At 36.0% G+C, this 22,406-nt stretch overlaps 1 protein-coding gene across 15 annotated transcripts in view; it reads right to left on the bottom strand.

The window, feature by feature from the left end:
• Window positions 1–22,406, bottom strand: part of LOC129269388 (protein HID1-like) — a 37,609-nt gene that overhangs the window by 1,791 nt on the left and 13,412 nt on the right. For 4 of the 15 annotated variants that reach the window (XM_054906880.2, XM_054906876.2, XM_054906879.2 and 1 more), the window contains 14 exons: window positions 21,569–21,626; window positions 20,869–21,076; window positions 20,489–20,602; window positions 19,653–19,827; window positions 18,805–18,956; window positions 17,906–17,984; window positions 16,427–16,591; window positions 15,425–15,652; window positions 14,471–14,598; window positions 13,709–13,906; window positions 12,700–12,791; window positions 12,208–12,366; window positions 4,376–4,490; window positions 261–2,573 (listed from right to left, as the gene is read on the bottom strand). In XM_054906880.2, coding sequence (XP_054762855.2) covers window positions 4,418–4,490; window positions 12,208–12,366; window positions 12,700–12,791; window positions 13,709–13,906; window positions 14,471–14,598; window positions 15,425–15,652; window positions 16,427–16,591; window positions 17,906–17,984; window positions 18,805–18,956; window positions 19,653–19,827; window positions 20,489–20,602; window positions 20,869–21,076; window positions 21,569–21,626 — 1,829 coding nt within the window. In that variant the 3' untranslated portion in view covers window positions 261–2,573; window positions 4,376–4,417. Of the gene's footprint in view, window positions 1–260; window positions 2,574–4,375; window positions 4,491–12,207; window positions 12,367–12,699; window positions 12,792–13,708; window positions 13,907–14,470; window positions 14,599–15,424; window positions 15,653–16,426; window positions 16,592–17,905; window positions 17,985–18,804; window positions 18,957–19,652; window positions 19,828–20,488; window positions 20,603–20,868; window positions 21,077–21,568; window positions 21,627–22,406 lie in introns of those variants that run through there. The other 11 variants (XM_064105699.1, XM_064105700.1, XM_064105702.1 and 8 more) reach the window with 6 other exon arrangements.

Genomic DNA, 22,406 nt, shown 5'->3' with positions numbered 1-22,406 from the left:
GTAAAATTTTCCAAAATAATGAGATTTTATTTTATATGAATTAATTATGCTAATTTATGCATAAATCAAACTTTTTGCTCTAATTCACTAAATAAAGCTCCTAGAGTGCTAATTTTTGGTAAAAATATTCTTTGTAGCATTCTTAACAATCGCATTAAAAAAAACTTCAGTTTGGAAATCAATTTCTTATGTATTTTATTGTTTTATGAATTTCTTATGTATTTCTTTGTTTTTTTACTTTTTGTTTTTTATTGTTTTTTCAATGGAAATTGTTCCAGACTTAATTCTGATCATAAACAAGGCAAAATTAATTAAGTTTAATCAGTAAAAGTAGAAATAATGATACATTTATGAATTTTGGCTAAATACACCATTTGCATTGGATTTGTACATGAAATCACGTTTATGAGCAATTTTGGGTCTGACATGCACTTACATAATGTTGCGTAATGTCGTAACCGTGTACCCGGGCGTCACAAATTTGGGCTCAAAATTTGCGCGAGACTTGAAAGTAAAAAGTCAGTGAGCAGCGAGGTCAAAAAATTTTGCGCAGCAGATATATCGCGAAAATTGTCGAGGGGGGGGCCATAATGGCCCCCCCCCGGGAGAATTAGGGTTAAGGCAAGACATTCGCCAAGTTCAACATTGGTGAAGCAACTGGAAATTTCTTCCTTGAAATATATCATAGCACCACATCACCAGGCATCATTCAAAGTCAATGTTATATTTGTTCAATGCCGGAGGAAAGGGGGGGGGCCGTATTCCAATGTATCATACTGCACTTTTTCTTTACTCAATGTGCGGTTAGAAGTCACACTTGAATCTTTGTGAAACCCACCCCAGAATGGCACATCCTAACTGACATGAAGGACCTACTAGTAGGCCCTGTGCCATCAAAGATGCAATCAATCTTACAACTGATTGTAATAGCAAGTCTAGGACAAACTGTGCACACAAAACAATTCAATTTCCAATACTGACTGAGCCTCTTTCTTTACAGTGCCCTTTTCTTATTACTCTTTAAATAATGCATGAGCACTGTTACTGACAAGTGGATTTGAGAATAGCTCAATTTTTTGGGACACCTGCCCTAATAAATGCAGGTGTAAACTGTGTTTCTACTATAAAGTACACTCCCTGTACTTTGACCACAAAAACATACTGTATATACAATATTTTATATACATGTATATATATGTACAATGAACATTTGAAGATGCTGGTAGACATTTTACTAATACATAACGTTACTCTTAGTGCATTCACCTGACAGCCATATAGATGTGAAGTATATAGCACAATTCAGTATGTTCTCCTCTCTCTCTTTTTTTTTGGCAGGAGGAGGGGGGGGGGGGAGGGGGATCATCTTCCATTGAAACTTTATAGCGAAAAAAAAAAAATCTGAATTAAGCCAAAATACCAAATTCATGCACTGACGACTGTCCATTATTGTTTCATAATATCCATCAGCTCGCTTGCTTTGCTCCCTCTTAAAACGTTATCTATTCCACTCTTACCTTTCAATATGATTTGGGCGTCTTTTGGGGTGGTGAACTTTGGTGCCCCCCCCCCTCCATCGTATATAATTGCCACTCCTACATACTTGCATAATGAAATGCATGTCCATTGTGTGGTAATTGCATTTGAGATGAAAACAATATATACAGACAGGTTTTCTATAAATAAATTGCGCAGGGATGTCTCTTAGATTGATCAGAAGGCTAAAATTAGCAATCTAGCTTTGCACAAGACCATGTTATGATTTTTTTAAAATCAATTTTCCAAACCCTAACCACTAGCTTGTAGTGGCACGCTTGACATTGGTCATTACACGTATAACATACCAGTGGCTGAATTATAAAGTTGTTCATGAAGTTATGCTTTTAGGTATTAAAAGAGAGGCTTGTCTCGGGAAGAGAGTAACATCTACTTGACATTAATCAGTTGGTTTAAATTCCATGGCTTAGTTCCATACTGACTGAACCCGTTTGGTCTACATGTACTCACACTTTAGTCAAATTGCCATCTGGTCCAACATCGCTTGGTCCAATATCCATTCCTCCTAATAGTAATTTGTCTTATGATTGTATATTTGATTAAGACTGTCCCATTGCCTTGGTTGTTCCCCTATTTGTTTTACAACCTCTTGGACCAATTGCATATTTGTGAAATCAATTTAAACAGAAAGTTTGTAACTGACGAAATGGACATCACCTACATTTCATAAAAGGAAAAAACCTAGAGCAAATGGTTAGGTATGCATAAAATGGGATTGGATCATATGGCATTAGATCAAATGGGCATTAGACCAATTGTCACTAGACCAAATGGGCATTAGACCAAGACCATCTGGGCATTAGACCAATGGTAATTAGACCAAATGGGAATTAGATCAGGTGGGCTTTCAACCAAATTGCTATTGGACCAAATGGATATTAGACCAAGTGTTGCACTACTCAGGGACCATGGATACAAGCCTAGATCTATATACTCTATTAGTAGCAATATATTACACCCGCTGAATCTCGAAGAGTTTCACGTCAGTGTCGTACCAAATCGGTGGATCCAAGTTCCTGTTGGAGAAAGAAAACAAAATCAAATATATATTACTCATTTTGATTGGATTATAATAATGATAGAAATATGAACAGGTTAGTTGCATTCAACCCCTATATAAAAACAAACTTAGTATTTTCTCTGAGTGTGTTAATAAAAGGCAAATACATTTCCTTTCAATTTAAACCCCAAATAAAAGACAGTCACTTAAATTGAACAATGGTTATCAACAAAATGGCACTGAAAAAAAAATGGTAAAAAAATGGCACTGTACAAAAGAATAAAAATCACACAAAAGATATTGAGTTCTTATAAGGTAATTCCCTGAAAATGTCACATTGTCTCAACCAGCTAGACCAATAGCGTAATTATTCTATGCAGCATTAAGACAACCATGATTCATAGTCATCGCACTGCATTCGCAATTGTTGGCCAGTAATGCTTTAATATGCAAATGAGTTTGTTAACATCCTTAATATTCTGTTATCAGTAATCCGTTTTAATGTTCAGATCAGGGAATTGATGGCGTAAAGTGCAGATGCAGGGGGTACATTGTAGCTTGTTTATTGATGTTGTCTTGCATGGATGTAGGGCTGTGGGTCAATGGATGGTTGAGACACGATTTTCATGAATGGCGGACATTTTCCGGAGAATGAACTTCTCTTAAAAAAACAATGTTAATGGAAACATGGGAAATTGACAATCAGGACTCTTGGAGAAGGAGAAAGGTTTATTCAGCTACTTATCAATAGTGGTGTTCACACACACGGAAAAAAGCGAAATTTGAAAATCCCATTAAAAAAAAAATGTTCATGTGTGGACAGAATACAAATTCAAGAAGTGTTCTGTATACACGTAAGAATCCTCTCACGATTTGATTTGATATTTTTCTATCCCACAATGCACAGCAAATATTTGTGAACAAATGATTAATTTGTCCCTGCATACTATACACAGGTCGATACAGCTCTTCAAATCATGGTTATATGTATCTCTGGTAATGCAAGTTTCAAGGAATCCTTCCTTGCGATTTAAATAATTTTTATTTGTCAACTATGAATGGTCGAGAAAAATATAATTTAAATTTGAACCACGATCTAAACTTTGTTTTCTCTTGTGCATGAACGCCCCTAATGATGCAAACAGGTGAAATACATTTAGAACGTACAGATTCACACAATATGAATCTATTGTACATGTTGAGGCTTAACAACAGAATGCTTTGACACTTTCAAAATGATAGAGAGGGGCTATAGCTGATTCAGCATCCTAAACATTTGTAATGTAAGAAGCACGTTGTGACAATTCATGAATTATATCTTTTGAGTCTAGTACATTAATTTCAATTTTTTTTCTTCAAAATTATATGTTTACAAGTATGATAATACTTTGATTTTAATTGATTATAAATTTAGAACTTTCAAAATAAATGTTACATTTTTTTTTAAAGTAAAGATTATTTTCTTAGATAGGCTTTAAGCTGACTACAAGTCACTTCATAAGGCGTTTAATCTTATTAACACCAGCCTTGCTCTATGTTGGGTGTAGTGGCTGGTGTTTGTTTTGCCTTAGCACCCAACACCATATTAAACACCTTTAGTGATGTGAAGCAAAGTGCACTCATACAAAACACTTGATAATACACAAAGAAAACTGTGAGAAAAAAAATGCTTTAGCTTATATTAGTCAACCAACACAAATGTGAACATAAATGCATCTCCATGGAAATTGTTAACACCACTTCGAGTTAGTCTGTAGGGGATAAAACGGGAGGTTAATGGATAATGTCTATTAAAAAACAACAACAAAAACACAATACCGGTGAGCTTATTACGTGGAAGAAGTCTGCAGCAACCTGTGACTAGCTGTCGTTGATTCTCTGAACTTCAAACAGCCTCACTGCTGTATCGTACCAGATGGGCGGTTCCAAATTCCTGTAGAAACACAAAGAACATTCGTCACTGAGATACGCCATATAATATTCCTCATAAATTCAGAGGTGTGTGAATGGACTTAAAACCTGTGATACACGGTGTCATGCAATGGTGAGGCCCTGTTTAGACTGCATGCGTTTCTGATTTCAATCAAAGAGGAAATAGGAGATGGTTGTTAATGTGCATGCCATGCTGTGTGAACAGGTTATTACCACTAGATAAAGTGTTAACCTTACATTACCGGTATATCTATGTTACATCAAATATTTCATATTTGAAAATTATACTAACTTCATATCTTTCCTTCTTCATTCATTCTGTCTTTTATATATTTTTTCCTGTTCATATTGCTGTATACTATTTACTGCATTCGCTGAATTCTTCACATGCAATTAGTGTACATGTATAGAACATTGTCATTAAGTTTCAGTCTTTACAATATTATTAGTCAAGATAGAATGAAATGATCAAAAAGAAGATTTTAAAGAATCAAAATAACAGGCATTATTTCAATGAAAGAAAAAAGAATGTTTCATTCACATGTTGCTATATACATGTATTATTGAGATTGTTGATAGCTCAAACTTTGAAGGACGATTCTGTTAATGATGAAATGGAAAGAAATATGGTTGTTAGTTATCACATATACAAAAAAAAAAGAGAAAAGTTTTTTCTTGTGAGATACGGTTTGATTGATGAAATGCTTGCCAGGGCCATATGGTTTTAAGATATGTATTTACCACAGAAGAGGGTAGTTATCAAGACAAGAAAATGATAATAAAAGAGAAAGAGAAAAGGAGAGATACGGAGGCAGACAGACAACACAGAGAGACAGAGAGATTCAAAGAAGCAAAATTATTTGGTGTGCACCAAGTCAAATAATATTAAACTTCTAAAAAAAAAAGCCAAAAGTTTGCTTGATTTTAAAGCTTACTTTTCCAGCACCACAAATGGCCCAGAAAGAGGTTCAATGAATCCTTGAAAGGTCAAAGTCGAATGTAAGGAATATGGAGAGCTTACGACCGCACATAGATACCATGGCAACCACTTCTTATATGTTGATTATTAATGAATTTTCATAAAGTGCAGTCCAATAAACCTGTCCACTGAACAGCTCAGAAAGGCTATTTCAGCCCAGAGACTATTGACGATTATTTAATATTTTACTATGAAGTTCTGTATATATGACATGAGAGAGCGAGAGAGGGAGAGAAACTCTCAGAGCTGAAAGCTGGGGAAACAGGGTGAAGAGTTTTAGCATGAAAGAAAACGATGGAGAGAGGGAAGGATGAAAGGGGAATGACAAAGAAGTAATAGCGAAAGAGAGAGAGAGAGACAAACACCATCAGAGAAAATGGGATGAGGAGAATGATTGAAAGAAGAAATGACAAAGAATGAAGTGAGAAAGGAAGTGTCAAAAAATTTGATGTAGCATTATATGAACTGATATGGAAAATTTTTTGAAAAGTAAAAGAGAAAGTGTTACAAAACAAGGGTAAAATGAAATGATAAACTTAGAACATGGAAATAGTTATCTGCATTCTTCTTTCAAAACTGATGATATAATATGCTGAATAATGTGCTGAAATTAGAAGGATGGAATAGAATAAATTGATTCGTAGACCTTTAATGTTGGAATGAAATAAAAAGATTCATATCAGTTAATGTTTGAGATCTAACATGCAGGCAGTGAATAAAAGATTAATAAAAGTATATGTACATTTACATAGCTAATCTTTAAAGGAAGCAACCTCTGAAATCATCATAGCTGAAATGATTTAGAATACCTCTTTCATAATCAGTCAGGTGGGTGTTTCATAATGCTGTTCATAAAATTATGCACAACTTTATACACGACTGAAATATGTTTTAGGTGCTAAATCATTTACATGGGGATTAACATTACATGTAGCACATGTATGGTTCACCTACGGCTGGGTCAGGATAGACGGAATATCGGAATCCATCCGATGTGTGCGGGTGCCGGTTTTGTTTTTCTGTTCCGGTATTCCGATAAAACATTGTAATCCACAATAGTTTAACATTTTCTTTTTCTTAACATAATTATCGAGTATGTTTCATTCATTCCTACCAATCATAACCCAGGTTTCTTTGTTACATATCAGGTAACCACCGATAAAAATATGATGAGAAGAATGGAAAAAACTTGCCGATGTTTATGAAGCCATCTTGTTCTCTTTGTTAGTAGCTAAGCTACGAGACGCATATACTGCAGAGGGCGGCAGACTCTATACATGTATGCCTCTCGTAGCTACCAACAAAGAGAACAATGAATGTTTGTTTAAAAATGAAATCAGTATTGTATAATCTGTGAATTCTTTGTACTTCCCCGTTTGTGAATTCATTTATTGGGATACTGGATTCTGACCGGCGCATCACCGGCGGATTCCAGAACACAAAATTCTGACATGACTCAGGGTTAGGTTCACCAGTTATACATAAAATCAATCATAACTTAGAGGTCTGAATGTCATACTTGTAGAATGAAGATTATAAGGGCATTCATAAAAAGAAACATGTGATGAGAAGAATATGCAGTACAGTCCGACCTCTCTTATCCGGACACGCTGGGACCAGCACCAATCCGGATAAGGGATTTATCCGGATCTGGGAGACCCAATATTAAAGGTCAAGTCCACCCCAGAAAAAAGTTTATTTGAATAAATAGAGAAAAATCAAACACTAATAACGCTGAAAACTTCATTAAAATCGGATGTAAAATAAGCAAGTTATGACATTTTAAAGTTTCGCTTATTTTTCACAAAACAGTTAAATGCACAATTCTGTGATATGCATTGAGAGAGTCGATGATGTCAATCACTCACTATTTCTTTTGTTTTTTATTGTTTGAATTATACAATATTTCAATTTTTACTAATTTGACAAATAGGACCCTCTTGTTTGAACCACAAAATGTTCAAACAATGGAATCCCACATGTTCAGGGAGGAATGATTTTTTTCACATGGCAATGAGGAGAAAATTAAAATATTTCATATTTCACATAATAAAATACAAAAGAAATAGAGAGTGAGTGATGTCATCAGTCCCCTCATTTGCATACCAACCAGGATGTACATATAACTGTTTTGTGAAATTAAGCAAAACTTAAAAATGTCATTACTTTCTTATTTTAAATCGGATTTCGATGAAATTTTCAGCGTTATGCTTGTCTGATTTTTTTCTTTCTATTCAAAGCAGCTTTTTGTTGGGGTGGACTTGTCCTTTAAATACACGCAGCTGCTGCCTCAGCTCCCCAACGGCGTTAGCTACACCAACCCCCCGACCACTTTGAAGAAGAGGGTGAGTTTGAGGTTCCTTCTTCCTGTTGTATGTAGACTATATTGGAAAATATATGTAATCAAAGTGAGTTTGCGTATAGGATTGAGTTTAGATTGAAATCTCATTTCCTCACGTACTAGATTGAATTGAAAAAAAAAAATCTCGGCCAGTGTGCGTCCGGATAAGGGGAGGCCAGATAAGAGAGGTCGGACTGTACATGTATATCATTTTGTGTAAGCTAATGACACTAAAATATGAGGAAACCGCATGCATCTGATGCATGTTGCACAATGCTCAAATTATTCTTCAAGTCTCAAAAGTCTCAAAAAGGAGGAGGAAGGAGAAAACAGAATTGAAACCTACATTCTGTTAAGTATACATACATGTACTACAAAAACAAAAGAAAGTCATGATTTATTGTTTGGATACTTGCAATTTTTACCAAAACGTTTTCCAGGTACTGCTGTGCTTTTGTACAGGTACAAATTATGTAGCATTTATGAGTGACATCACATATTTTTCCTACAAACATAAATTTGTTTTGGAAAGATGGCTGAGCAAAAGGTCATTGCTATAATCCTGATTCACACGGAATTCAACCAAATGACTTCTAAATTCTGTAATTCCCATAGACTGTGTGCAGGAACGATTTGGTCACAGAAGGGAATGAGAGAATAATGTATTATAGAATGACATATAAAAAATATTCTACAAATGAATTCATTGAATCAATTTGAGATATTCAACCTCAAAATCTCACCCCAGGAGGTTCAGTATTTGATTTAAGTACATTTATATTCCTTTTACTGTTTAAGTGTCAATATATTCCAATCTTTCTCAAAAATAAATAGACACACCGATTTTTCTTTTGCAGGGGTTTAAATACTGTCATACTCTGACAAAAGGAAGCAAGTAAAAAAGGTTTGAAAAAAAAATTAACTTAACTTTGGTTTGAAATAAAGTCTTGCTTCCTTTTGATAACAACAAAGTAAGGCAGAATATGAACATGTATTCACATTTGTCCTATAGATCTTGTCAATCATGTATATTTTTCATACTTTTATACTAGCTGTGGAGGATAAGGAGGGGAGGGGGATTAGGGGTGATACAAGTGGATAGGGGGACAATGGGGTATGAGTGAGATTTATGAAGGGATAACACAGAGGGGGGATTATAGAATTTAAGAAAAATATATCAATAAAGGATTATTCATGAACAAATAGTAATATAAAGAATAAATAGTTTAAAGAATCTAACATGTACATAATGAAATACCCTAATGCTATGAATCAGAGTCTGATTTTGAAGGGGAAACATGGAAACCCTTTTATAAATATTCCTGAATATGCTTGAAACTTCATGAAAAAAAAAAGCAGTCCTGAAACCTGAAACAAGAAAATGAAAATTGGTACTGTTGATGGATTTATAGAAAGAGATGAGGTCGTTCAAAATCTAAATATCATAGGTAGAGCAGATTTAAAATAAAAAAATATATTTGTCTGATACATGCAAGAAACTAAAATTTTGATTTGAAAAACACGAAGTCAAAAGAGTCCAATCAAAATGAGATCCCAAAACCTTCCAAAAGACAAAATCAAGATAACATACAACTGTAGACACCCAAGTGCACCTAGGAGTTGTGCAACCAAAAAAAAAGAAGAAAAAAACCTTAGGAGAACTAAAATGACATTGACATTTTAATTGTCATGAGATACTTTTTATTTACCAAACAAAAGTTGCTTTGATTGAGTAGAATCTTTCTATGAAATGCAAATTTTATTCATTTCAAATTAACTAGAGCTGGCTATGATCCAACAATGTGAATCTTGAATCACACTTTTGTTTTTATTTAATTTTTTTTTTTTAGGAAACAGAATATTCATAACAAGATTTTGTCACAATTTTAATACATGTAGACAATTTCAAATTAGTATGTATTTGAACAATACATATTGTACATGTATATCAATCTAAATTTTGATTAGCATACAAGCACCTGTGCCATCATTTTGAGTTCAAAACAAAAATTTCAGGAAATTCAATCACGGGTGTTTCAGCCATTTATACGCGAAATCAAAGTAACCTTGTTGGTGGGATATCTTTTGTTGTATAAAGATAATCAAAATGGTATCCCTGCCTTCGACGATGTGTGCAATAGGGCACTTTACTCTTCTTTTGCTTCTTTGTCCATCTAGACAAAAGGAAATAAATAGGATACCAAAAACCGAAAGTGAGACTGAATTAAGTTTCCAGGGCAGATTAGAAAGGCAGGCCTCAATTGCTGAAAGAGTTGCGATCAAACGTATTACGTTTCGTAGAAGTAATTACATATGGGTCTATCGTCATCAGAGTGCATTTGGGACTTGTGTTTGATCATTTAGACATAATCAAATCTAAATCTAAATGTATCTAAGATGATCATCATAGCGCATACAGGTGCGTTTGATTTTAGGGTAGTAATCAAATGTGAAACTTTAAATGTAACTCTGCCAATCATTAGATCGCATTTGAGACTAGCGCCTGATTTTAAGTAGCATTTGAATCTTTAACCCTAAATAGACGGGGGGGGGGGGGGGGGGGGGGCTGATTGTCTCTGCCATGGATCATGCGATCCCGATGAAAATTGGCATGCGCGTTACCCATGGCATAATCTACAAAACTATAAGATCAAATTTTGCGAAAAATCTCATTGCTAATTAATTATGCTAGTTTGCTCTAAGTCTAATTAACTAAATAATGCCCCTAACATTCCAATTTTTGGTACATAGAGGCCGTTCTCATTACGCTTTCTAAAACTTGTTTACTGGAAACCGATTCAGGAAACCACTTTGGAAGATCGCTTTGCTAGCATTCCCACTTATATCACACGAAAGTGGTTTTCAAAATCACTTCACGTAAAGCGCTCTTGTTGCTATGGAAATGCTAACAGTGGGGTGACACGTTTCGCGCGAAATTCGAAACTGCAGCATAGGCATTATACACCTGTCGTGTGGAGTAGCGCGCTCAAAATGTGCGAAGATCGCTTCCCGAAGAACGGTTGTGTCCTCACTTACGCTAAAACCAGTTTAACGAGGCAAAGCGATCTTGAAAACTACATCGCGAGGTGGTTTTCCAAACTGGTTTGGAAGATCGCTTCCAAGACCGCTTTGACCGTTCTCACTAGGCGTTAAACTAGTTTCCACTAAACTAGTTTCCACTAAACTAGTTTTAGGAACGTAGTGAGAACAGCCTCATAGACTCTTTATAGAGATGTGATCAAATGTACTTTAAAAAAATTTCATCATCTCTTTCATTTTCTTATTTATTCTATTGTTTTTTAAATTTCTTATGTATTTCCTTCTTTTTCGACTTTTAGTTTTTATTGTTTTTTTTCAATGGAAACTGTCATGGACTTTGTTTTGACCATAAAAAAGATGGAATTCATTGATTTGAATCAGAAAAGGGAAAAATAATGATACATTTATGAATTTTGGCTTAAAACACCATTTGCATTGAATTTGTACACGGATTCATGTTTTTGAGCAATTTTGGGTCTGCATGCACTTACGAAATGTTGCGTAATTTCAGAACCGTGTTCCCAGGGGTCGCAATTTTGGTCTCAAAAGTTGCTCGAGACTTGAAAGTAAAAAGTCAGCGAACGACGTGGTCAAAAAAAATTTGCAGCGAATTTATCACGAAAAATGTTGAGGAGGGGCTGAATCAGCCCCTTAGGGTTAAAGTCTGCATTTAAAAGCAACTCTTTTTTCAACGGGCTTGCTTAGGCTATCATCACAACCAGAATAAATAACTACCATCATTCCTGCTATCACCAATACCCTTATATCAAAAGATGAAAACGATGTAAGACCTGCCTTGCCATCAAAGAGGGTTATCTCATTTTAACTTTATACTTTATTTAAAATCTGATTATGATTACATTTTCAGTGTTAGGCTTGTTCTTTATTCAGGCTAGCCCTCCTTCATAAGAACCCCTGATGAAAAAATGTTAATCTATCCAAAGAAAAGGAAGAAAGATAGAGAAAGAGAGAGAAGGGGAGGGGGTAGAGAGAACAAAGAATAGAGTAAGAGAAATGGGAAGAAATTTTTTTTGGGGGGAGGTTGGTTGGGAAGAGCTATGAATAAGAATATAGCAGATTCTAATTACCCTCCCCACATATTTGGACATGTAAAGAAAATAAATGAAGGGACTTGCGAGGTCGGTCAAGGAGAAGGCTGAGGGGTGGGGTGCAGGGTGGCTGGGAACAGCTCTGTGAATATATGCTCCATAAGAGACTTCCCACATATTTATGTAACACATGGACACGTACAAGGAAGCGAATGGAAGGGCTTGGGTGGTTAGGGGAAGCTGGGGTGGAGGTCAGGAAGGGTTCGTTTTGAGACTCACAGGAAAGCAACGCAACAATGTGATGACCTACCTGAGATAAATGACTCCCCACATGTAGGTCCTGAACCAGAGTGTTGTACCACTGTTAGCCTGGTATTTCCTGATGAGTATAGGATGAGGGACAGGGAGTAGTCCCACAAGGGTCCCGTGCTGCAAGAACTTCAAGATCTCACTCTCGTCTGTTAGTCCTCTGTAATATTTCATGAAAAAATTATGTGCATGATCTTGGACATAAAGGGAAGGAATGAGATTTTCAACACAGATAAGTTGTTTTGTCAAGATTATTTATTCACATTTAAAAAAATGGCTGACCATGAAGGTTGAATACCTCTTAAAAGTTTAAACAAGCAAATGGTGGACATTTGTTTGTTTTGGGGAAATTGCCCTTTTAGTGGCAAACCCTAACTTTGTATAAATTTGGTAGCAATTATTAAGGGTTTTGAAGCCCACCTCTGGAAATTACTTTATAGCTTTCATCTCAAAACTACAAATGATCTCATGACAATAAATGTACAATACTCACTTGTCAATGCAGATTTTCTCCACCTGTGGGACTAGGACCTGAAGAAGCCGCATGATGGTTTGAAGCGGTAGCTTCTGCTTCCAAGACTGAACCTGATGAACAGATACAGAAAGAAAGCTTCACATATATCATACAGTCTAAGCTACTTTAGAGACAACTCTAAAGAAGGACCATCTGTATATAAAGACCACAAGTTTGGTTTCCATTGAAAGGTGTTTCCCTATAAAACACATATTACAAGCCTGTCTATAACTCAAAGGTTAGCGATTAATAAGGGGTGTACCCTTGATTTTTATGATTGATTGTACATTGGAGTCAATGCAATCGATCGTAGAAAAATACTCTACGATCATTGCTAAGCTTTGTGTTACGGGCCCCTGGTCATAAAAGTTTGCTTTTCTTGCCTCTCTTGTACAGTCTTGTAAAATTTTCACGGTATGGGTATTCTGGGTCCCTTTGTATAAAACTCATTGCTAACAACCTTTGCCATTATGGTAAGGGCTCAGCTCTCAGGCAGAAAGTGAACCTTGATTATATGTTGCCTTTATAGATTAACAGTGACATCATCACATCTACTTCCCACTGCTAATGTGCTCCAAGTCATCATTTTTCATCTAGTTTACAATCCCTATAAAGAATTTAACTTACTGTATATTACAACAGATACATCTCACTCTCATCTTTCTTTAACCTTTAAATTTCCATCTCTTTCACTCCACCATCGAACAGTCCTTTCCAGGACTAACCACATGGTGAACTGTACAATCCTTAAATGTTACCTGTACCATGACCATGCAAACCTTAAAAAATCATCTGACTTTTTCATAGAAAAAAAGTTCAGGTACTCCAAGTATAATGTACACTATGGAGAGATATGGTATGCCTTCTATTACATTAGAGACAATTTTTGTTTTTACATTCATCATCATCATCATAACCATCATCATAAATATCATCATCATCACCCCCCCCCCCCCTCCCCCCTCCTCCTCATCATCAACTTCCTCACCCATTCTGGAGTAGGTCTCCACTCTCCCGCTACGCTGGCAGCAGCGCTTGATGATGTTGATCCCGTCCTCTGCAGTGCAGCCGGCCGGAAATCCTCGCTGTTGAAACCAGGTCGTGCTTGGCCATCCTGGGGTGGTACTCTACTTGATTCTGAGGTGTGGCTCTCAGTATCGCTCTGAGGGGAAACGGCTGTCTGGATCTATAATAAAGATAATATCAAATCAATGAACAGAAACACATCATTTTCAAGATATCAATCAAATTTTTCGTGATGAATCTGCAATGTTAAAAGTTGGCATCGTTTTGTCTTTCATGTCTTGCACGACTTTTGAGACCAAATTTGCAAAGCCTGGGTTGAGTGCAAGACAACATGAGTAAATTTCTTGCAGAAGGAAAACATGGTTAAGCACACTATTTTATTCATGAGTCCACTGTTTAAAACAGTGGATTTATTAATTCAAAACAGCGGACTTATGAAAAAATAGCGTGCTCAACCATGTCAACAGGCATCAATTTGGCATACTGTGACAAAAGCGAGCAACAGGATAATTTATACAGCAAATCTATATAAACCATGTGTTCAACCAATGGTTTTCAAAACCACCTTTGTGAATTTGGGCCATTGAGGTCCTTGCATTACAGCATGATACTATACTTCACTAACTTCAGATCAAAATTCATTTTGCTACTAAAGCTGGGGATAAACTTTCAAACCAAAAAGTAAACAGATAGAAGATGGCCTAGTCCCGCCTAGCTAACTCACACTCTGTGCCATGTTGTCACCGCCACCCCCTGAGAGTGCCTCTGCATTACTGTTCTCCATGCTAGCTGCTGCTGCCGCTGCTGCCTCACCCGGCATGACCTTGGATGTTTCTGTCATCATAGACACACCTAATAGCAAAGAGACATTGAATGGCATTCAGGGAAGGAATTACATGAGGGTGTGGGTGAATTTGGCCCCAAATGCCCAAAAGAGCACTGGAAATCCCCATAGGGTCTTGTGCAAATTGTAATACAATACAATGTTACAAATTTTGGCTGATGAGCTCAAACATGTAGCTCTATTTTTTTCTACTGAATGAATTTTCCTCCTGATTGCATTACTTAAAAAGATTGGAAAGGGTAGTTAGGAACTTTATGAATTTTGAATTCTATCAAATTTGGGTAGGTTATTTTGATGGCTCTTCAAAGTTGTATCTGTGTGGAATGTTTCCGTTGCACACATTCAAAGATTTTCAGTTAAATATTTTAACTGTAATAAGGTAATTACTCATGGTAACAGTGGTGGATTTTTAATGAAAATGACCTTAAAATGAGTGTGGGTTTGAATGATAACAAACACCCTCATCTGAAAGAAATTTGAGTGCATATACATTGCTCCTCCATGCCTCTATCCCCCCTCCCCCACCCCTGGTATCATCATTCATAAAAAGAGGAAGGATAAAGCGTGGGAATGTACCATAACGTATTCAATAGAGTTTAAGCTTTCAAGTTTAGGTTACTATACAGATCTTGCATAGGATTAATTTGTGTTGGTGTCAGTCCTCACTACAAGCCCTTAGGAGGAAAGGCAGTTTGGTAGTTGGTACTAGCAAAATTGCAAGAGAAATGCAGGACAAATGAGGTGGGTGCTCAAGGCAACTGCTCTCATTGACTTGGGTGAAAGCAACACTTGGCTGGAGAAGAAGTCATGGATTCCCACCACCCCCTATCGTACCTGGCGTTGCAAGAAGTGTGGCTTTGAGAGTTCCTGGCTCAGCGTCCGCAGCCTGCATGGATCCCTCCATCGAGGCAGCGTCAGGGTAGTCCGTGGCTGGACTGGGGCTAAGCTTCTTACTCCTCTTAGCCAGGGCCTTGGAGATAGATGCTTGATCCGAAGGGAGGTTAGCCAATTGATGGAACACCGTGCGCTTCCGGATGATGGTGTACACCAAGTTGGAGTTACCTGGGATGAAAAAAAAACCCACCATTGTTGACGAAACAATTTTCTGTAAGAAAGTCCATTGCATATCATTATCATTATGTTGCATTCCCAAACTATTTCCATACAGTTCCACTAACCTGTGAGCTTGAACTTTGATCTGATGTCCCTTAAATCTCCTTTATACTAGTATAAAGGTTATTCAGATGGACCCGCTACAAAGTTCCACAAATAACTGTTGATTAATTCTTTAAGATTCAAGTTCACAAGTTTATGCTGATGGATAGACCAGAAGACAATAATTCCTGTACCCTTTGGTCAGGATGCATAAAATCCTGACAAACTGGACATCTACAATGCCTTCTTCGGCTTTCCATACATGGAACAGCGACTATAACCAATTTTCATATATTCAATGTCTTTGAAGATTACAGGTCAAAAGTGGAATGCTCTTGCTGTCAAAATGATAGCGAAAGATGTTGGTTTCAAGAAGGAAATTGATTCCTTGAACTCATATTATTATCATAATTTATTCAGCAAAGCAATAAGTTTACAAAACAATTTTAAAAAAATTCAAAAGGGGGAAAAATAGAATGATTGAATGACGATTGAGATCACATTTGGCTTTCCATAGTGAGACCTTTGATTCTTCACTCTTGCCATTAAACTGATTCTGGATGATGTCATTGAAGATTTCAAGAAGAAAACCAAATCACTAGAATGTCTATCATTCATTATATCTAATTATGTTTGGTTTTCCAGAGAGAGAGAGAGAGATCTTTGATTCTTCATCCTTACCATCAAACTGATACTGGATGATGTTGTTGAAGATTTCAAGAAGAAAGAAAACCAGATGATGGTTTGACGGGCTTGAGAAGAGAAACCAAGGGGTGGAGAAGGCTTCCAGAAGATGAAGCATTTTATTTGCTGATACCATTGATAAACTCTTCAGATAGGGAGACACTGGAGGAAAGAAAAACAAATAATGCAATCATTTAACTTGTAGTTGTAGCTTGATTAAATTATCTGGATCCATGGTAGATTTGCTTCGCATTTTCCAAAATTAAAGATAAAACTAGTTGTTTCATGAGAAAGGCTCTTAAATCAAGGTTTTTACCCCCATATCGTAGATATAAAACTGGTACATTGACATAAACCTAAATTTGTTGAATTATGCAATCTAAGCTGGAAAATGATCACACTGAAGATCGCCACCACAGACAAGCATACATGTAAGTGGGATAGTGTATTATTATTATTGCTTGGAAAATGACCTTACACATGGCCAGAATGCAATGCAACAATGACACGTCTACTAGAATCATTTGGCACATATTTATGTATGAATACATTCTGTTGAAACTCAATTTGAATTCCTTTTCACAATTACTATTTTTGTTTAATGTATTACTCTATGAGTGATTGAATAAAAAGTCACAAAATGTGAGCCTTTTTTTTAATTACTTTTGTCTAATGAAGAAAAATATATCAGTTTAATACTTCTGCTCAACTCATTTTGAAAGATTCTATAGAAAAAATAAATTAATTAAAAATAATTTTCAAAAAATAACATACAAATAACATTCACAACTTCCTAACATGTCATGAGAAGTAACAGCCAGAAAGATGGCTAGATAACCTGAAAAGATTTGAAAAATCAATAATAATGGATCAAACTATTGGTCAAGTCAAACATCAAAACAAGCAGTTTATCCCCCCCCCCCTGTATCTCAAGCCTCAATCCTCCTAAGTGTATACCCCTACTGTTTGCAGCAAAGAGGTTCTTAGCTATTGTCCATTTTAACACAATGCATGGCCTATGCTTGCACAATAACCTTGGATAGCTACTGATGTATAGCACACCTCAATGTATGGATGTCATCTTCTGATCATTTGCATTATGTGTGATGACTCACACTATACCATCAAAAGAAATACCAAACAAAGAGTTTCCTAATCTCACATGAAAGAGCTCCAAGTTCATCAATAGACTTGCAAGCTACACAAAACCCCAAATGAGCCTAAAGATGGTGACTATTGATTACGACATACAATTGGTTATACACTTCTCAAGTCCTAGCGTACTGACACTTTAGTGCAGGGTAAAAAATCAATTGAAAATTACACAGTAGCTTTATTTGGAGTTTGCTGCTTGCTATCCTTTATGATTGTGCAACAGAAACTTTTAAATATAAGACGTTGATTCTGATTGGATGAAATTTTCTGTACTAAAATGATTGCATAGATCAAAGTAAACCAAATGTAAACCAATCTTACCATTAACAATGATGGTGAGTAGGCAGTCATAGAGAGGTTGTAATCTCTGGTGGCCAGATGTGATGATCTTATGGAATACCTGGATATTATAGAAAAAAGATTTTAAAAAAGGATGAAAAATAGTGTACCTTACAGGCATACCAAGTTGTACGGAAAGGTTGTTTGTAAGCAATATCAAACAATGGTTGTTGAAAAAACCTAGAGCAAAAGGGGATATTTTTATCTGCTCTACTGTTTATACATCGGAATATCCCCTTATACTCACAAATGTTTTTTTAAGAAACATACTATGGATTTCATTCTAGTCATTAACAGGATAAAGAGGGAAGAAATACAGCACAAAAGAATAAGATGGGATATGTGGTCCGTTTCATAAAACTTGTTACGATAACAAATTTTCAATAACAGTTAAAAGCTACTGAAATCCTTCAATTTGATTGGCTGATTTTAAACTTGTCATAGAAATTGTGCATTCGTTTCTCTAACAAGTCTTTATGAAACGGAACCCTGATCTGGTGGCTGCTTTACAGCATGGTTTGGTGCCAAACGTCAAGTTGTGCAACATGATGAATGTATGGATCCGCACGATTCCAATCAAACAGGACACAAAATGACCTTAACATTTCTCTTTCTAATATAGAGACAAATATTTATTTGAAAATCAAAGTCAAAATAGTGAATATATTGTTACCAGTGCTAAAAAAATTAATGCAAAAGCATCAGGATAAGTAAAACTTTTCCTTATAAAAATAATGTGTGAAAAAAAAATGAATGAGCAAGTATAAATAAGGCACTATCACTTCTTCAAAATAAAAGTGACATTGCCAGTTTCTTTTTAAAAACCTACAAAATTCATTGGACTAAAGAGTAAGAATGGGTAAAATTTTGGACTGACTTACAATGATGAGAAAATCAGCGTGAGTGCCTGTGAATACTGGAATGTCCATGGGAACGCGTACGCTGTAGGGCTTATTCAGACGAACACCAAAGTTTCTTTCCCCACTGAGGAGCAGCAGGATGAACACACCAATGTGCATCAGACCAACACGAGCTGTAAGAATAATCATACCATCAATATATAAAATATAAAAAAATAAATTACAAATCATCCTGCCCTCTATATTTTGCAACAAATGGAAATAATAAAAATCCATAGTAGAAAATTGAAATTACAATAAAATCATACAGTTATGACCTATTTTTACTAATGCTGTATATATCTCATTTGATTTTTTTAATGGTACAATTTAATATAAAATCTATAAATATTGCCAATTTGAGGTTTGTAAGCAGATCAATAACAATAATAAAAAAAAGTTGTATACCTCTCTGTGTACAGTAAAGGTAAAACAAACCCAATAAAGTGTGATATTGAGATTAATTAGTGTTGACATATAGTGTTAGGGTCGCACTGAGAAACTCGCTGTTTTGTAGCCCTCATGTCTCCCTTTTATAGAATTTTGTAGCCCTTTTGAAAAATGGCTACAAAATGGCAAGTTCTGCCCACTTTGCTCAGATTTGCTCATAGTCGGTGGATTTTAGATCAGCCAATGCATCAAATTGGAAATGAAACTGGTGCTTTTGACCTCACTAGGTGCTGAGCTTTGAATGATGTGATAGGTATCATTATTGTAAACCAAAATCTGGTGTTGGGAGCTGGAGAAGGCTTCTTCATTTATACTCCACACAGACACCAAACACCAAATTTGAAATAACCCAATTGGTGTAGAGATGGGTGCTAACTTACACTGGTCAGCTCGGGCATCGTTGAGATGGTACAGGATTGGAACAAGAACCTCTAAGACATCGCTGCTCTTCAGAACATAGAAGAGGAACTTCTTGTTATGATCGCACATTTTCCAGAAGAGAACCAGGAGCTCCTGATGAAAGGCTATCTTCTTGGTGGACCCTGGAAGGTAGGTCTAGAGGGAAAAAAATTATTAATATTCCTGGTTAGGATTTTTAAAACACTTTTCACTGCATAATCACAATAATCTGTACTTGTTTTGTTTTTTAGTAAAGATGACATCTGCATAAACATTTACAATCTCAAATTAAACTGGATGTTTAATTTGTTTAAATCATATGAAAAATAAAAAATAAATCTTGTAAAAGAAAGGCAGAAGGAGTGACCTTGCCAAATTTCAGCACAGTCGCACCAATGACAACCAAGATCAGATGGAGAGATATGATTGCTACCCCTCCCATCAAATTCTTCTATCAACTCGGAAATAGCCCAACCACAATGGCCCGTATTCTGAATTCAGGTTTAATTTAGACCATGGTCTAACTCTGAGCTAAAATTATGGGAAGCCAAACGTGTCAAAAATTTTATTACGTCGCATGTTTCTTATGTCTACTATGCTCCTTCCTGATTCATCGATGGTGAAGACAATCTATTTATACTTCCTAGACAATTATGAATGATTTGAGAGCCAAATGAGTTGAAATATGATATCTCTACTGTTAGTGATTTATGTAACAATTGGCTGTCCATACTTAAACCACAACTTTAAACCTGAGTTTAAGTTAAACCCGACTTCAGAATACGGGCCAATAGGGTTAAAGTATTGTTTTCCTCACCTGGATGAGTGGGTTGTTCAGGAGTCTTGTGATGCCTTTCAGAATGAAATGAAAGTCTTCTTCTCGGTGGATACGGGATAGGTAGTTTACAAACAAGTTCTCCGGTAACACTCCCTGCAATATAATACCGAGAATAATGGTTACTTGGCTCTTGACAAAAAATGCAGGGAGACGAGTAGCGACAGTTGTAAGTTACACTCCTGATGAAAAAGAAACCCTGTATGTAGGCAATTTGAATTTGATTAGCTAGAATATGTCCCACTGGGAGTGGAAAAAAGGATATGTAACATGTGTGTTGTCATGCAAGAATATGATGACCAGGATATTCTGTAAGGTGTTTGAGAAGTATTGCTAAAAGTGGATTATAGTTGGAGTCCTACCTCATGGACTTCTTCTGCCCCATCAACCGATGATGCAACATTGTGAGGGTTAGCATGGTCAAGGGTGACCACCAGGATCTGTGAAGCGATCTCTACCAGGGGTTCCCTTGTATCTGAGAAGAGTAGATGGTTGTACGGCATTCCATAGCCCACTGGATCGTAGGCACATGCTATGTTTAACATCGAGGTGAACAGGGGGAGGGCATGTCTGGAGGAAGATGAGAAACATATATATGATTATTATTTAACTCAGATTAATATATGATTACTATTTCACTCAGATTAGATTAAGTTGATATGGGTGGAAGGGAAAGCCATTATTGGTATGAATGGAAGAAGATGAATGAACAGCAATTCATACCTGACAAGATCATATACATGTAGAAACATGTCATGTTTAACATCTACAAAACAACAACAGAAGGTCTGGGAAAGATGAATTATTAAATTAAGTCATCTTAAATTTATGTTACACTAGGTCATTAATAAATTATGAAGTATCAAAATTGAACATTTTCAAAATAATCAGGGACAAGGAAGTCTGGACCAGAATGGGTAACAACTCAATGAAATATATGGACACAAATCATGAAAACCCAATCGATCCCAATGCCCCCCCCCTTTGCCCCCTGGTATATCCCTTGCCCTTTGATGTACATTGTACATGTAGGTAGACATTTTTAATCTGAACTCTCCTTACCTGTTGTCTGATGAACAGAAGAAACTAATCCACTGATTGGGCAGACTGTGTGCATCACCTAAAATACACAAAAATAGAAATTATCATACCAATGATGACATATATTGTTACCTATACATGTACCTACTGTAGAATTGAAATGAATTCAGCCCCTGCATGATACCACATATTTTTCATTCACACTTGCTTCGAAATGGCAGGTTTGGTAGTACATCTGTCACTGTGCTTTATACATATACAAATTGTCTAGAGATGCTGCCTTTCATTTTCTGAAATTTTGTGAACATATTTGGAGCATTTTTTGTGTCAAATACATTTTCGAATATTATCTTGAGGTAATGAAGACATAAGCTGCACATTGAGTGATAAAAGGGGAAGATATACATGTACCATATTGTGCACAAAACACTCTAATGGAGTGTTATACTAATATAAAGTTATTACTATGAAAGAGCAATGCAAATTTTAGGATCACCATAGAAATTACAAGTAAACTGAGAAATTCCATTTTGACCTTTTATACATTTTTCATTTATAATTTCAATGGAATTGGGAAAAAATGTTCCTATCAATCCCCTCTTTTCATTGAAATTGATTTTCCCCAGGGTTTAAGTGCTATTTCCATGGCAAACTTGACTTCGACTTATCGTTGAGCAATACATTACTAGGATAGCATGAATGGCAGAATTTATGAGCCAAAGTTATTCATGTATATACAGGAAATTATGTCTAGAGCAAGACTGAACAAGTTCTTTGAATAAAATATAATAAAATCAGCTTTTACCCACTACATACAAGTACAATAACAAAAAATACCATTTACAGGAAATTATGTCTG

Source organism: Lytechinus pictus, chromosome 10 (assembly GCF_037042905.1).
Source record: "Lytechinus pictus isolate F3 Inbred chromosome 10, Lp3.0, whole genome shotgun sequence".
NCBI classification, from domain to species: domain Eukaryota; kingdom Metazoa; phylum Echinodermata; class Echinoidea; order Temnopleuroida; family Toxopneustidae; genus Lytechinus; species Lytechinus pictus.
This window is presented reverse-complemented; position numbering and strand designations above follow the sequence as displayed.